A 17500-nucleotide genomic window follows, 5' to 3' on the forward strand; every position below is an offset into this window, starting at 1 on the left:
TTATTCATTTATTGTTTATTTTTCTTTTCTTTTTCTTTGTTTTTTTATTATTTTTCATATTCGGAGACGTTTCTTCTTTTCTCCTTTTTCCATCTATTTATGCTTTTATTTCTCTTCTCCTTTGTTCTTCCTTCCATTTGTTTGTCTTTATTTTTTTTTTCTTTTTCTATTTTTTTTATTTATTTTCATCTATATTCAGAGACTTCCCTTGTTTTTCTTCATTTTTTTTTTCAGAATTTTACGCTTTTATCTCTGTTCTCAATTCCTCCTCCTTTCATTTTTTTTATTAATTTTTTTTCTCCTTTTTCTCTCTTTTTCTATCTATATTTAAAGACGTCCCTTGTTTTTCTTCTTTTTTTCAGTCTTTTTATGCTTTTATTTCTATTCTCAGTTGTTCCTCCTTTCGTTTAATTAATTTCTTTTCTTTTTCTCTATTTTCTATCAATTTTTATCTATATTCAGAGACGTCCCTTGTTTTTTTTTTTTTTCGGTGTTTTATTTTATTTTTGTTGCCAGTTGTTGTTTTCTTTCGTTTGTGTCTTTATCTCACAGTTTGATTCATTGACGTCCATTTCTTACATGATTTCATTAGATACTTGTCCATTATCTTTTCTCTCTCTCTCTCTCTCTCTCTCTCTCTCTCTCTCTCTCTCTCTCTCTCTCTCTCTCTCTCTCTCTCTCTCTCTCTCTCTCTCTCTCTCTCTCTCTCTCTTCTATTCCTTCTATTTTTCCCCCAAGATGTTTGTCAGTTTTTTTTTTTTTCTCTCTCTTCATTTTTTTGTGTCTCCTTTCCATCCATTATTGTTCTTTTAAGACGCATCACCACCAGTTCATTTATCACAACCCACCTTCCTCTTTTCTTACCTCCCTTCCTCTTCCCTCCTCCTCCTCCTCCTCCTCCTCCTCCTCCTCCTCCTCCTCCTCCTCCTCCTCCTCCTCCTCCTCCTCCTCCTCCTCCTTACCTTTCAAACCGAACCTTAATTTGTCTCCTTCTTTCCCATATCCCACCGTGTCCCTCCCTCCTTCCTCTCCTCTCCTTCCCTCCCTCCCTCCCTCCACGCCTCCCTCTTGGGTAGTGAATGACGAACTAGTGATTATCTTAATTCGGATCAGCGGGTATCTGGACTCCACTCCGCGGGTGGCGAGAGGCGGCAGGCGAGAAAATATTGCGAAGAGGAGCAGGAGGAGGAGGAGGAGGAGGTGGTGGTGGTGGTGGTGGACGAGGAGGAGGAGGAAAGGTATGAGACAAAAAAAAGGTGGAATGATATGAAGATGAGGAAGAAAAGGAAGGAAAAAGAAAAGGTCAAGAAATATGGAGTGTTTTTTGAGAATTCCCGATGAAGGAATGATAGAAAGAGAAGGTGCAGGAATAGGAAAGGAGAAGGATAAGGAAGGAGAAAAGAAAGTAAATGTGAAGGAGAGATGAAGAAAATGCTTGAATGTGTAAAAGAATGATGGGAAGGAAGACCAAGAAGAAGAAGAAAAAAAAGAAAACGATAATGATGATGATGATGATGATGATGAAGAAGGAAGAGCAAGGTCTGAAGAAAAAACGATGATTGGAGACGAAGACGAGGATGAGAAGACGAAGGAAAGATCAGAGAGAGAGAGAGAGAGAGAAAATGGAATATATAAATGGGAAATACGTAGAAGATGGGAGTTACTGATTGAGAGAATGAATGAAGAAAGAAGGAAGCGATGAAGAAGGAAGAAAAGACAAAAGGAAACTCAGAGAAGAAACATAGATAGGGAGAATGGGAGAAGAGGCAAGTGAAGAAAGAAGAGAAATGGAGAGAAATGAATAAATAGCTAAAGAAATTGAAAACATGTATAAAAAGAAAAGAAACAAGAATAAATAAATGGAAAACAAAGCAATTATAACAAAATAGAGAAAAGAAATAAAGAAGGAGGACAAGGAGAGAAGGAGAAGAAAAAGAGGAAGAGAAACAAAAGATAAATCAAGAAAAAGAAAACCATAGGAACACAAAACAAGAAAAACAAAAACAACAACATAAACCAAATATGAAGGGAAGAAGAAGAAGAAGACGAAGAAACATAAAAAAACAACAAAAACAACAAGAAGAAGATATGAAGAAGAAGAAGAAGTAGAAGAAGAAGAAAAAAAAGAAGAAGAAGAAGAAGAAGAAGAAGAAGAAGAAAGAAAGAAGAAGAAAAAGAAGAAGAAGAAGAAAAAGAAGAAGAAGAAGAAGAAGAACAAGAACAAAAAGGAGAACAAGAACAAGAACAAGAAAGAAGAAAAGAAGAAGAAGAAGAAGAAGAAGAAGAAGAAGAAGAAGATGAAGAAGAAGAAGAAGAAGAAGAAGAAGAAAAAAAAAAAAAAAACAACAACAACAACAACAACAACAACAACAAAAAAGAAAAAGAGAAGAATAAGAAGAAGAAGAAGAAGCCAACAAAGAACAAGAAATTAAAAAAAAAAACAGAAAGAGAACCACAGAAACAAATCAAAGGAAGAGAAAACAGAAGAGACAGCTGAAAAAAAAAAAAAAAAAAAAAAAAAAAAAGAGCGAAGATACATGAAACACGTGTCCTGCGAACATGGAAGTGGAGAGGGAAAGGAAAACAAGAAGATGAAGAAGGTGAAAGGTGAGAAGGTGACGCGGGGAGGAAATATTAAATGAGGAGGGCAGAACAGGAACAAGAATACAAGAAATGGGAGGAGGAGAACGAGGAGGGAGAAGGAAGAGGAACACGAATAAAAACAGGACATGAAGACAATGGGAAGGGAAGGGAAGAGGAGGAGAAGAGGATGACAAGGAGAATGATAAGGAAAAGTAGGAGGAGGAGGAGGAGGAGGAGGAGGAGGAGGAGTAGGAAGATATTGAGGATAGATACAAGAAACAGGAGGAACAATAAGAAGAGAAGAAAAGGAAGAAAAAGGAGAACAAGAAGAATGAAGAAGAAAACCAGAAAGGAAAAAAAATAAGCATCAAATTAAGGAAATAAACACAACAACGAAGGAATAAAAAGGAGAAATAGGAAGAAGAAGTAAATAATCAGAGAAAAGGAAGACGAAGAATAGAAATAAAAGCAATAAAGAAGAGAATAGAAGACAAGAAGAAAGAGAAAGAGGAAGAAAACAACATCAGAAAACTCAAAATCAAAGAAAGAAAATGAGAGAGAGAGAGAGAGAGAGAGAGAGAGAGAGAGAGAGAGAGAGAGAGAGAGAGAGACGAAAAGAAAAAAAAAACAAAAAAAAAGAGAACAGAAAACAAGGAGAAAGAGAAAAAAGAAAACATCACAAAACTCAAAATCAAAAAGAAAAAAATGAGAAGAGAGAAAGAGAGAGAAAAGAAAGAGAAGCAAGAGAGAGAGAGAAAGAGAGAGAAAAGAAGGAGGAGGAGAACAAGGAGAAAGATAAGACAGGTAAGGAGGACAAGGAGAAAGGCAGAGCGAGTCACAAGAGGAGGAGGAGGAGGAGGAGGAGGAGGAGGAGGAGGAGGAGGAGGAGGAGGCAGGCAGCAGGTGGACGAGAAGATTAATTAAAGGTGAGGATAGTGTTGGTGTTGATTGGACCAATTTGTTGTGCCGTGGAGAGTGATGAAACCAAGCAAGGAGACACCTGAGAAGATAGCCAGAGAGAGAGAGAGAGAGAGAGAGAGAGAGAGAGAGAGAGAGAGGATAGTTTAATGTATTGCACGTTTCTCCTCTTCTCTTAAATCATTTTGCGACTCGAGTTCAAGTTAATGGTATGTGTTTTTATTACTACTACTACTACTACTACTACTACTACTACTACTACTACTACTACTACTACTACTACTACTACTATTGCTGCTGCTGCTTTTATGGTTCTTATTGTTCTTGTTTTTGTTTTTTATTTTGTTTTGTGTGTTCTAGTGCTTCTTCGTCTTGTAGTTCTTGTTAGTGTTTTCTTCTCTTTCTTGTACTTTTTCTTCATCTTTTCTACTTCTTCTTCACCATCTTTTTCTTCTTTTTCTTTTTCTTCTTCTTCTTCTTCATTCATTTCTTTTCTTTTCTTCCTCTTCATCATTTCCTTTTCTTTTCTTCTTTTCTCTTTTCTTCTTTTTCTTCTTCTTTCTTCCTCTTTCTTTTCTTTCTTCCTCTTTTCTTTTTCTTCATCTCCACCTCCTCTTTCTCCTCCTCCTTCTCCTCTTTCTTCTCCTTCTTCTCTCTATCACCACCACCACCACCACCACCACCCAAACACTCACGGAACAGGCGAGAGAATTAAAATTAGTGCGGAGGAGAAGCGTGTATTAGGATCTCTGCGCGGGGCCATTAAACCCTCTCCTGTTTGTCCCGCCGTTATATTCGCCCGAGATTAATTACTTAATAAACTGATAAGCATCGCAAGGTACACGCGAGGCGGAACGTAAATTTGGTAACAGAGATGAGAACGTTCTGCTTAATGGTGGCCTGGGTGAAGGTGGTGGTGGTGGTGGTGGTGGTGGTGGTGGTGGTGGGGTGGGAAGGAGGTGAATGGGCAGGGAAGAGGAGTAGGAGTAGGAGGAGGAGGAGGAAGCAAATGAGGAGAGGATGTGAAGGAGAAGGAAAAGATAAGAAGGTGGAAAATGTGGTGGACGAGAAGGAGGAGGAGTAGGAGGAGGAGGAGGAAGAAGATGGACTGTAAGAGAGGAGGATGTAAGACTTTAGGAGAGAGAAGAAGAAGAAGAAGAAGAAGAAGAAGAAGAAGAAGGAGGAGAAAGGAGAAAAAAAAAGAGAAAAGAACAAGAGAAAGAAAAAAGAACAAGAACTGAAGAAGAAGAAAAAAAGGAAGAGAAATAGGAAGGAAGAGAAAGAAGAAGAAGAAGAAGAAGAAGAAGAAGAAGAAGAAGAAGAAGAAGAAGAAGAAGGAGAAGACGAAGACAAAGAAGAAGAAGGAAAAGGAGACGAAGAAGAAGAAAAAAACGAAGATAAAGACGAAGACGGCGAAGACGACAGAGAAGAAGAAGAAGAAAAAGAGGAGGAGAAGGAGGAGGAAGACAGAAGAAGAAGAAGAAGAACTGTAGGAGAAGGAAAAAGAAATAAAAAAAAAGGAATATAGAAAAAGAAGAAAGACTATAGAGGAAGAAAAACCAAACAAGGAAAAGAACTCAAGCAACAACAACAACAACAACAACAACAACAACAAGGACTAACAAAACTTCATCTCGGGGTAACAGAGTAAGCAAGACTGAGAAGACTGACCTAAATCCGCCACTTACAGAACAACCAACTGCAGGGAAGACACACCGACCCTGTCTTGCCTTGCCCTGTCCTGCCTTGCCCTGTCCTGCCTTGCCTTGTCCTGTCTTGTCATGTCTAGTCTCGTCTTGTCTTGTCTTTTTTTTTTTTTGTTTTGTTTTGTTTTGTTTTATTTTGTCTTGTCTCGTCTCGTCTCGTCTCTCGTCTCGTCTCGTCTCGTCTCGTCTTGTCTTGTCTTGCCTTGCCTTGTCTTTCCCTGCCTTGCCTTACCTTGTCTTGCCTTGCCTTGCCCTGTCTTGCCTTGTCTTGCCTTGCCTTGCCTTACCTTGCCTTACCTTGTCTTGCCTTGCCATACCTTGCCTTGCCTTGCCTTGCCTTGCGTTGCGTTGCCTTGCCTCACTGGGGGACTAGAGGCTGCTTCACTGAGGAACATTACTCATCACACCCCTAAAAAGAACACTGTGCCATTATTGAGTGTTTGATTGTATTACTTATTGTATTATTATTGTATTATAGCATCAAAGTATCATAGTAAAAGGAGGCAATGAATTTACTTACTTACTTAATTACTTACTTATACACACACACACACACACACACACACACACACACACACACACACACACACACACACACACACACACACACACACACACACACACACACACACACACACACACACACACACACACACACACACACACACACACACACACACACACACAGGTTTCCAGACTCTTATCTTCGAATTTTAGGTGACTTATTTTAACCAACACTCACTGGAAACTGGCATTTCTCTCTCTCTCTCTCTCTCTCTCTCTCTCTCTCTCTCTCTCTCTCTCTCTCTCTCATACAAAATTGTCTGGCCAATGACCTACACGATTATTATGGGAGCAATTCTAACTGCCACCACCACCACCACGTTGGCTCGTTGGCTCCCACACACCACGCACGGCAGCGGCCAATTCCGGCGTGCCCTTCGACCCCCCATCAGCTAACGTTCACTCAGTTATGCGCTCACTTCCTCTCCCACTCCCTTCCTTCCCTTCCTTCCCTCTCCCACAAGCTTCTCCCCTTCCTCTTCCTTTTCTTCACCTTCCCCTTCCCCTTGTCACTGGTCTTCCTTATCCTGTCCGCGTTTCTTGTACTTGTCTTGATTTTTTCTACGTTTTCTTTTTCCCTCTTGCCATCTCTCCTTCCTCAATCTCTCTTCTTTTCTTTCTCTTACTTACTTCCTTTGTTATCTTCATTCTTCTAATTCTCTTTCCTTCTTTCGTTTTTTGTTCCTTTTTTTTTCTTTCTGTTTCATTATCCCTTATTGCTTCTTCCTGTTCGTCTTCCTTCTTCTCTTCCAAATCTTTCTCTTCTTTTTCACTTTCCTCTCTCTCTCCTTTACTCTTCCTCTTATTATTTTTTTCTTCTTGTATTTTCACTTATTTTCTTCTGGGTTAAGAGGAGAAAGAAAAGAAGAAGAAAATAGAAGAAAAGGAAAAAATAAAGAAGAGGAGGTGCAGGAAGAAAAAAAAAAAAGGAAGGAAAGAAAAGTAGATGATTATGATGAAGTTGAAGGAAGAGGAGGAGGAATGCGAAAAAAATAGGAGGAGGAAGAAAAAGAATAAGAAAAGGGAGGAGGAGGAAAAGGAAAGGTGAAAAAGTAGAAGAAAAAGAAAAAAGGAGGAGGAGGAGGGTCAGCGGCCTCGCGTGAGTTAGCTAGCCGTGCGGGCGGGCGGCGGGAGGCGGGCGGCGGGAGGCGGAAGAAGTAAATAGCTCGGGTTAACACAAACTTCCGTCCCTCACCTACAAGACTCGGCCGCAATGCATTGACCCCGACGGCGGCAGCGGCAGCGGTGGCGGTGGCGGCGGCGGCGGTGGCGGTGGCGGTGGCGTCCTGTGTTCCCGCGGCTGTGGAGTGTACCGGCTCTCTGCTCCGCCGCCGGGGTCAGCCATCACCAGCGCTGACTCCCAAGCCGGTTCAACACGCCGGGAATCACAAAACACAAACCTCATGTCATTTTTTTCCTTGAGACTGACGTTTAGAAAGTGTCAGGTTATCAATTTAGTGTTTCGTGCGTTTGTATTTACGAGGGCAAGGATTTCAGTGCTCTCTTTTATTCGCTTGAGTTGCGATGATTCTTTTTTTACCTCGAACAGTTTATCAAGGGCTGGGCTCACGTGTGGTGTGGGTTAGTGGATGGTAAAAGGCTCACGTTTTTGGAAAGGTACTATTTAGCATTTGCTGTGGATTAGGGTCTTTTGTGCTTTTCTCTTGGTTCCTCTTAATTATTTATGACTTTTCTTGTATTTGTTCGTTTGTTTTAACCCCTTCAGTATCAGACGTATTTATATATTCATTTTGGTTAATATTTGGCGATTTTATACAGCTTCAAAAACTTGTGTGCTGGATTAGAATAGGAGAGACTGTGGCCGTTAATCTTCTGACCTCCATAGACCCTTCCTGATTTCAATATAATGAATGGTCTAGTCGTACAAAAATCTCAAGGTTGAAATGCGTCCCAATACTGAAGGGGTTAATAACCTTAGTAAATCACAAAAGCATATGTTTACGGGATTCTTCTGTTTCTTTTTAGAGGATAAGAATTCCCATGGGTTTTTTTTTTTTTTTTTTTGTTTCTACAGTTTGTTTACCTACAGTAGGTTTGTAAGGGTTGTCCTGACGCGCCAGTAGATCTCAAATAGTCTAGTTTTTACGAGTCTTGTTTACTATGAGCAGAGGATCAGTCTTTGCAATGTTTCTCTTCACTTTTGAAATGAGTCACCATCAAGAGGAAGAAGAAGAGGGAGAGGCGGAGGGGAGGAGAAATGTCTAAATATTCCTCTTCCGAAACAGTTCAATCTATTAGTATTTTCATATTTCAAACCTAAACTAACATACACTCTTTCTGAAACAGCTCATTTCCATCTTTCATCCCCAAGCTAACACACTCCCCTCTTTACAACGGTTTAAACAACACATATTTTTTAATGCAAGCTATCACACTTTCCTTCTAAAACTCTTCAAATCGTACGCTTGTTTTCATAATTGGAACCCAAATCAAGCGTCACAGTGCGGAAGCGTGTCTGTGCTCCCTCGTGTTTCCCCTGTGGATGGTCTGGTTCTCACTGGCCGTCACTCAGCCACTCAAAAAGCTGTCCGAGTCACCGCAGCGGATGCCTCCACCACCAACCACCACCTCCACCACCTCCACCTCCACCTCGCTCTCAAGCTCGTATTCTCAAATAATTCTGTGCCTCACCTCCACTATTTCAAAAGGCTTTATTTAAACTTGTATGGTTTTTTTAGGTGTTTTTGCTGTTGTTGGATCAGAGTTACAATATTTCTACCTTATTAACTGGAGAAACACTCTTGAAAACCCCGCTAATCATCTCTGTGGCCTTTGAAAATAGTCATGGTGAGAGAGCAAATCGTTTCTGAATAGTCCTCATTCCTGCGCCGCCATAACCGTTAAGGTATTCCATCTACTGAAAATAAAGAATGAACAAATGTACTTAGCAATTAAATGAGAAGATAGAAATAATATGTACTCTGCAGTTAAATGAACGGTAAATTTGCTGTATTCCACTCCTTGCTTGGTGATAAAAAAAAATATAGGCACCGTGTAATTGACTGAGCAGCGAGTTAGTCTTATTGAATTCAGTGTTTGAAGATAAAAAGAACATAGTGGTACATACCTTGCAATTAAATGAACAGTGAATGTGTCTTGTGCCAACCTGTGTTCAGAGATACACACAACACCCATCGCGCTATCAAGTGAACACTGAAGCCGTCTCTAAAACTTATTGCCTTTCAGTTTGTACTTTGATTTCTTTTTTATTTAAAGATAGAAATCACACATACCTTTCGATTAAATTAACAGTGAATCTATCTTTAAACTTAATCTGACAATTGTTGTTCTTGTATTCTTGATAAGCCCCGATAGGAGAGTGAAAGAAGCACATTGTATGCCTCTGACGACACCCCTGCCAGTTATGCGTGGTGGTGGGATGGTGGTAGAAAGCATCTCAAACGTTTGGTGTGACTCTTCGTGGCTCTGAAGTTTAATGTGTAAACATGAAACTTAATGTATAGACGTGTAGAAAAATAAGGCTTTGCTGCTGTTGTTGTTATTGTTGTGGCGGGTCAGGAGCGGAAACATGACTAATTAAAGGCAATAATGTTTCCTTTGTACGTGTGATGAAAGTATATTAAAAAGTGATGATATTCGAGAAGAGGGAAACGTATAAATTTAATTAACTGAGCGAGAAAATTTGGTGCTCCTACTCTTTTCTAATGTATAAAAATAAAGAAAGCTGAATAAATATAGCTATGCGTAAAAATAGAGTAAAATATCAATTCTCAGACTGAATAAAAAAGTTGTACCATTGTGTCACGTCTGGGAGAAAAGCACACAAGGATCTGAGTAAGAATATTCATTACTAACCTGAATAAGAATGTTGTATTGTTTCACTCTCTTCTAAGAAAATTGGGTAAGAATATCATATCCTTATTGTTGTATCCTTGCATCACCTTCTAAGAACAGACAAAAAAAAAGAAAAGGTGTCGGAGAGTAACTGAATTGTAGAGGGTTACGTCATTGGTGGTGTGAAGTGGCTGGCTAGTCTGCGTCATGCATGTTGAAAGTGTTGCGTATTTCGTAGGAAGACTTCATTGACATTTCTTATTATGTGAAGCTTAGTGTCTTTCAATCTTTTAACACGTTCAGTACCATGACGCGTTTCCATATTCATTATGCTTACTATTTGGTGGTTTTATACAGCTTCAGTAACTCAAGGGATGGATTAAAATAGTGAAGACTGTGGCCATTAACCTTCTGACCTCCATAGACCCTTCCTAATGTTAATAAAATGGTCTTATCGTACATAAATCTCAAGGTAAAAATATGCCCCAATATTGAACGTTAAACATGACAGAATACCTTCACTGCGTCCATATAGAGAAAAAATAAATATAGAGAGGAAACAGAACAAAGCTTACATAATAAATGTAAAAAAAAAAAGGCATGAAGAAAGAGAAACTATTGAGAGTTGTCAATAGAACGATTCCCAGACAGACGAGGAACAGAATAATGTCAAGAGCACACAAGTTGCATAAGCCAAACTTTGACTGAATTATTCGAGCCATGAGTTGTGTGTGAAGAAATCATTGTGTATGTGGCTTATCGATTTCCTGGAGACACACAACCACAGAGAATATTTATAGTGACCCTGTGGATTGATAGGTGAGGAAGACACGTGCTGACGGAGGGAACACAAAGGAGAATAAGTCACAAGGGCAAGTAACAAAGACAGATAATATTTTCCTGATAGAAAGGAAGCTGAAGGAAGAAAAATTACACAAGAGCAAACAGAAAAGACAGATAATATTTTCCTGATAGAGAGGAAGGCAAAGAAAGATGAAAAAGACAAGAGCAAACAATAGCAAACAGAAAAGACAACAATTTCCTGATAGAGAGGAAACTGAAGGAAAAGAGAAAAATATACACGACAGCAAACAGAAAAGACAGACAACATTTTCCTGATAGAGAAGAAACCAAAGAAAAAAATAACAAAGGAGTAAACAGCAACGACATATAACATTTTCCTGACTGACAATATTTTCCTAACAAGTCGATAAAAGGCAAGGAAAACAAGACACATAAGAGTAGGAAACCAGCTAACATTGCCCTAAGAGAAACAAAACCAAGAAAAAAAAAAAACAAGGAAAACCATCAAACATATAATATTGTTTCTAGATATGAAAGATACAAACACAGAAACAAGCCAAGAGAACAAACAGCACCAGTAAACATCAACAATGCACTCGCTTCTGATGACAACGACAGCACTGAAGAGAGGAACGTAAAGCAGAGAAGTGGACCAGGAAGCGAGTAACCGAGTCAAGGGGTAAGCGAGTTTGTGGCATAATCCCAGAGTAAAGTCCTTTTTTTCCCTCCCCTGTGAGTGTGAAAGGCCTTCCTGTGAACCTCGCCCTGTGTCTAGCAAGTGTGTGGGAGGCTGGGAGTGGCTGCGTCTGGTAGGTTACGGCATGTGTAGCTGTAATGGTGGTGGTGGTTGGTGGTTGGTGGTAGTAGTGGTGGGGGTGGTGGTGGTTGTAATAAAGCGCTTTGTTATAGAAGAATACAGTGTTGCTGTTGTTGCTATTGTTGTTCTAGTTCTTGTTACTACTACTACTACTACTACTACTACTACTACTACTACTACTACTACTACTATTACTACTTCTACTACTACTACTACTACTACTACTACTACTACTACTACTACTACTACTACTACTACTACTACTACAATAATAACTACTACTACCCCTACTACTACTATTACTACAATAATAACTACTACTACCCCTACTACTACTACCTCTACTACCACTACAACCACTAATAGTAATAATAATAATAATAATAATAACAATAACAATAATAACAATAACAACAATAATAACAACATCCTTTCTTTTCATTCTCACCATCAATATCATCAAATTTACCTTTTTAATCTCACGAGTCACGAAAACAAAAATACTTAGCGAAAAAAAAAGTATCAGAGAGAGAGAGAGAGAGAGGTGAGTGAGTGCGCGTTTGAATATTACCATTATGTGTCATTAGCTTCTCTTTTTTGCGATGTGGTTTCTTGAATTTAATTTTTTTCCCAGCGAGTTGATAATTCTTTTGTTCATTCCTTCTCTTCCTCGGACGCCGCCCATTGTGACTTCTTTTTAGGTTATTGTTAAGTGGTAGTAGTGGTGGTGGTGGTGGTGGTGGTGGTGGTGGTACAGTGGGAGTGTGGTGAGGAAGAGGATGGCGTGGTTAGCGAATATTAAGTAGTGGTATTGGTGAAGTGAGAGTGGGATGAGGTGAATAGAAGTACAAGATGATGGTGATGATGATAAGTGTGATGATGGTAGTATCTGATAATGATTGGAATGATTTTGTGATGATTGAAAGTGATGAAGTGTTTTAAAGCATCATTACGTGGTGGTGGTGATGGTGGTGGTGATAATAGTAATGCAGTGAGGGTGAAATTAGATAGATGAGGGTGTGGTGATGAAGTGATGAAGTGGTGAAGTGGATAGTACCAAAAAAAATCATACGAATCAGGATAAGGAAATAGGTGGTGGTGATGATGGTGATGATGGTGGTGATGATAGCAATTCAGTGAGGGTGAAATTAGATAGACGAGGGCGTAGTGATGAAGTGAATAGAACCAAAAAAGAAATTAATACGAATTAGGATAAGGAAATAAGTGGTGGTGGTGATGGTGGTGATGATAGCAATTCAGTGAGGATGAAACTAGATAGATGAGGGTGTGGTGATGAAGTGATGAAGTGAATAGAACCAAAAAAAATGAATACGAACCAGGATAAGGAAGTAAGTGATGATGATGGTGGTGATAATAGCGATACAGTGAGGGTGAAACTAGACAGACGAGGGTGTGGTGATGAAGTGGTGAAGTGGACAGAACCAAAAAAAAAAAAAAAAAAAAACAGGACAAAGAAATACGGTAACAAAAAATATAAAGAATTAAGTTTGTGATGACAGGAAGTGGCGATGCTTCCAAGATGACCAACAAGGAGGAGAAAGTCGATGATATTTACCTGGGCTTGTCTACTTTGCATGTCTCCAGCACACTCAGGTGAAAAGTGGCGCCTGCCGTGATAATTCGCTTCCTTCAGGAGTAAGAGGAAAAAAAAACGAGAGAGAGAGAGAGAATAAGAAGTAGAATAGAAAGTTTAACGTTAATATTTATTTTATTTTCACCAAGGCGGAAAATTATCAGTGTTGAAGGCGAGTGTGTGATGATAATTCGCCAGCCCAGGAAGTCTTTGTGGTTTTTGAATGAAAGTTTGTATCGAAGGAAAAAAAAAAAAAGGTAAAAAAATTGAGTGGGGAAGGAAAAACAACAATAATATAATAGATAAAATACAAAGATGAAGAAGATATAGATAAAGACAGGAAGAGCAAAATAAACAAGATTATTTTGAAAACCACCACCACCACCACCACCACCACTACTATTAACTAAAACAACACCTCTTTATTAAGCTTCATTCACGTGGGGGTGTGACCTTACAGAATCTCTCTCTCTCTCTCTCTCTCTCTCTCTCTCTCTCTCTCTCTCTCTCTCTCTCTCTCTCTCTCTCTCTCTCTCTCTCTCTCTCTCTCTCTCTCTCTCTCTCTCTCTCTCTCTCTCTCTCTCTCTCTCTCTCTCTCTCTCTCTCTCTCTCTCTCTCTCTCTCTCTCTCTCGTGTTGGACTTTAAATGAAGGAAGGAAATTTGATGCGTGACAGCCGAAAAATTGAGAGAGAGAGAGAGAGAGAGAGAGAGAGAGAGAGAGAGAGGGAGATAGGGGCAGTTGAGGATGAGGAAGAAAGACCCCACACATACACACACACACACACACACACACACACACACACACACACACACACACACACACACACACACACACACACACACACACACACACACACACACACACACACACACACACACACACACACACACAGACACACACACTTGTCATTTGCGTGCAGTATTAGCGTGGTTACCTTGGCTGTCCTGTCTCGCATTATGAGGGACGATCCGCGCCAATTTTCCTTTATTGACTGATTCAAGTGGTGGTGATGGATTTGATTATGCAAATCCTTGAGAGGCGACGGACGCGACTTTTTGTTTCGCTGCCCGGGATATAATATTAAAGCATTTCTACCATTTGTGTGTGTGTGTGTGTGTGTGGTGTCTGGGGGTGTGTCTGGGGGTGTGTGAGTGAGTGTGTGTGTTTATGTAAGAAGAGAAAGCTGGTTAAGGACAACAAACTAAAAAAAAAAGGTCCACTTATTTGCCAGTCCCCTTGCAGGTCCAATAGAGTTATCCAAAAGAAAGAGATAAATGTCTAGAAATCTTCCTTTTGAATAATGTCAAGTCGTAGGAAGTTGGAAATACAGAAGCAGGCAGGGAGGGTGTGTGTGTGTGTGTGTGTGTGTGTGTGTGTGTGTGTGTGTGTGTGTGTGTGTGTGTGTGTGTGTGTGTGTGTGTGTGTGTGTGTGAGTGCGCGTCACCGTCACCGCCTGCCCCTGTGTCTCCGTGACAAAGAGTGATTCTGTAATATACATATGAGGTGCCATGTTGATTAATTAGTCCATCAGGAGGTGGTGATGCTGCTCCTGATACAAGATCTTATCTGTTCGCCGCTGCAGCCACCGCGCCACGCCTGCTCTCTGCCTTCTGCCTCTGCCTCATGCTTTCTCGCGCTGCCTGTCTCTGCCTCTGTCTCTGCTTCTCTACACCACACGAGCCTCCTTCTGTATCCGCCGCCCTTCATACAGCCGCCACGCCTCGTCAGCCTCCTGTTTCCTGCTTTCTCATACTTACTCTTTCTGCGTCTGTCTCTGCCTCCCCTCGCCACGCCACGCCACGGCACGCCAGGCTCCCTCTTCTGTTTTCCGCTGCCCTTCAAACAGCCGCCACGCCTCGTCAGCCTCCTTGCCTCCTTCTGTCTTCTGCTTCCTCATGCTTCCTCTGTCACTGTACCTGTCTCTGTCTCTGTCTCTCTCTCTCCACGCCACCTCTCCTCCTCCTGCCTTCTTTCCCTATGTTCCCATGCCCTTCGTACGCCGCTGCAATGACCACGCCTCGCCAACCTCATGCCTCCTCTCACCTTCCATGTTCCACTATGCACACCCACCAGAACCTCCTCTTGTTACAGGTGGAGGCAGCACACTCACCTCTCTGGCCTGGTGGTGGTGGTGGTGGTGGTAATGATGTTGATTAATAATGTACTTTTCATTAGATGGTTTGAATTACAAGGCTGAATGGAAGATATGGATAGTCTTCTAATCAGTATACACTCATGGTAGTATAGAATGTGAGTGTAAGACATATACATACATAGCTAAGTATTGCAATAAAGTGGAACAGATTGATGGGTTAGGTTAGATTTGGTTAGGTTAGGTTAGGGTAGGTTAGGTTAGTTTAAGTTAGGTTTGGTTTGGTTGGATTGGGTTGGGTTGGGTTGGGTTAGATTAGGTTGGGTTAGGTTAGGTTTGGTTAGGTTAGGTTTGGTTTGGTTAGGTTAGGTTAGGATAGGTTTGGTTTGGTTAGGTTGGGTTGGGTTGGGTTGGGTTAGGTTAGGTTAGGTTGGGTTAGGTTAGGTTAGGTTAGGTTAGGTTGGGTTGGGTTGGGTTGGGTTAGGTTAGGTTAGGTTAGGTTAGGTTAGGTTAGGTTAGGCTAGGCTAGGCTGGTGCAAAGAAACCCATGAAACCAGAAGCTTTTATTTGCTCCTCCACTTCCTGGGTCTCTACACCACCCATCCATAGCCACGTACCTTAGAAAGCGTCATATCAGCTGGAAAGATATTTAGAAGAATGACGGTTTTCTTTTCTCTGTTTAGACTCAAATGTAGATTTTTCAATGTACGTATGTGAATAATGGTGTATTCTTCCTTTTCCTCCTGCTCCTCCTCCTCCTCCTCCTCCTCCTCCTCCTCCTCCTCCTCCTCCTCCTCCTCCTCCTCCTCCTCCTCCTCCTCCTCTTTCTTAAATAATGTACTTGCGCCTGCATTTTTTTTTAGTTACTATACTAGATAGTAGCATTTCTCTTCCAACCTTTCCTATCACATCTTGGACTTTCCTTCTCCCTGTGATCTCTTGTTTTCCTTCCTTGAACCCTGGTGTCCTTCAGCCTCTAACTCGTAGAATCTGTACTGGTAGAATAGACACACAGACAGCCTCGTTAGTGCTAGTAGGGCTGTTGCTGTCTTTCTTTTGTATTCCTTTGTATTCCTCCTCCTCCTCCTCCTCCTCCTCCTCCTCCTTTCATAGTTGTCATTGTTAGTTTTTCTTCATGTTATCGTTTAGTAGATTCTCATTTTTTTGTTCATTTCTACACAGTCTACACTTTTCCCCTCTTGAGTCCCCTTGAGTTGTGTTGAGGGCGGCGCGGACAAGCCTGCCACTCCCCGGCTCTCCTCAGGCGGGACAACAAGCAAACAAACAGGCGGCCGAGGTGGTTGTGTTTCCTGGGCTTATTTATGAAAACAAACATAACACTCGGGGCGCCGCACACTGACCTCCTTGTCCTCTCCACACTGCCCGCCATCCACTTCATCCACCTCTCATTTGCTTCTTCTCTTCCTCATCTCCTTTGATTTTCCTCTCTTCTTCATCTTCTCTTTCATCTCTTTTATTCTTCATCTTCTCTCTCATTTTTTTTCTTCTCTTTATTTGTTTCATTATTTTTTCTCTTCCTCATCTCCTCTCATTTTTTCTCTTTTTTTTATTTATTTTCTCTTCTCTTCCTCATCTCCACCTCTCACTTCCTTCTTCTTTTCCTTATCTCTACCTTTTATTTTCTTCTTCTCTTCCACATCTCTACTTTTCATTTCTTTTCTTTTCCTCATCTTCTTTCTAATTTTCTTCTTTTCTTCCTCATCTCCTTTCTTATTTTATTATTTTCTTCCTTATCTCCACTTCTCATTTACTTCTTCTCTTCCTTATCTCCATCTTTCATTTTCTTTTCTTCTTTATCTCCATCTCTCATTTCTTCTTCTCTTCCTCATCTCCACCTCTCATTTCTTTCCTCTCTTCCTCATCTCCACCTCTTTAACTTCTTCCCTACTTCTCCTCTCATCCACTTTACTTTCCCCTCTCTCATTTTTTTTCCTCCTTCCGATCTTCTCTTCCATTTCTTTCATCCACCTTTCGTCTTTTGCATCTCGTCCTTCACTCGTTCTTCCTTCACCCACTTCATTCATATCTTCCTTCACATTTGTCCTTCACTTATCTCACTTTACCTAGCTACCCTCCTCCTCCTTCACCTCCTTTCCTCCTTTCTTCCTTCTCTTCTTCTTCCTTCCATTTCATTTCATTTCATTTCAACTCTCTCCAGTCATTCAGTCACCCACTCCACCCCTTCCACTATTCCACTACCACACTAACCACATCTGACTAATTCACTGTCACCGTCTATGCACCCCAGCACACACACACACACACACACACACACACACACACACACACACACACACACACACACACACACACACACACACACACACACACACACACACACACACACACACACACACTCTCTCTCTCTCTCTCTCTCTCTCTCTCTCTCTCTCTCTCTCTCTCTCTCTCTCTCTCTCTCTCTCTCTCTCTCTCTCTCTCTCTCTCTCTCTCTCTCTCTCTCTCTCTCTCTCTCTCTCTCTCTCTCTCTCTCTCTCTCTCTCTCTCTCTCTCTCTCTCCCCAAAACCTCTTGACACCCGCGGCAGGACAGAGCGCCCCTTGTGACCCTGTCCTCGTGGCGTGAC

General features: G+C 41.0%; 1 protein-coding gene across 1 annotated transcript in view; it reads left to right on the top strand.

The window, feature by feature from the left end:
* Positions 1 to 11058, top strand: part of LOC123499285 (uncharacterized protein DDB_G0271670-like) — a gene marked incomplete at its 5' end in the record, with an annotated part of 35234 nt that extends 24176 nt beyond the window's left edge. Inside the window, 2 exons of the mRNA XM_045247086.1 lie at positions 10407 to 10459; positions 10920 to 11058. Of these exons, the coding sequence (XP_045103021.1) occupies positions 10407 to 10459; positions 10920 to 11058 (192 nt within the window). The remainder of the gene's footprint in view (positions 1 to 10406; positions 10460 to 10919) is intronic.
* Between the last annotated feature and the right edge of the window lie 6442 nt (positions 11059 to 17500).

This window comes from Portunus trituberculatus, chromosome 49 (assembly GCF_017591435.1).
Source record: "Portunus trituberculatus isolate SZX2019 chromosome 49, ASM1759143v1, whole genome shotgun sequence".
NCBI classification, from domain to species: Eukaryota; Metazoa; Arthropoda; class Malacostraca; order Decapoda; family Portunidae; genus Portunus; species Portunus trituberculatus.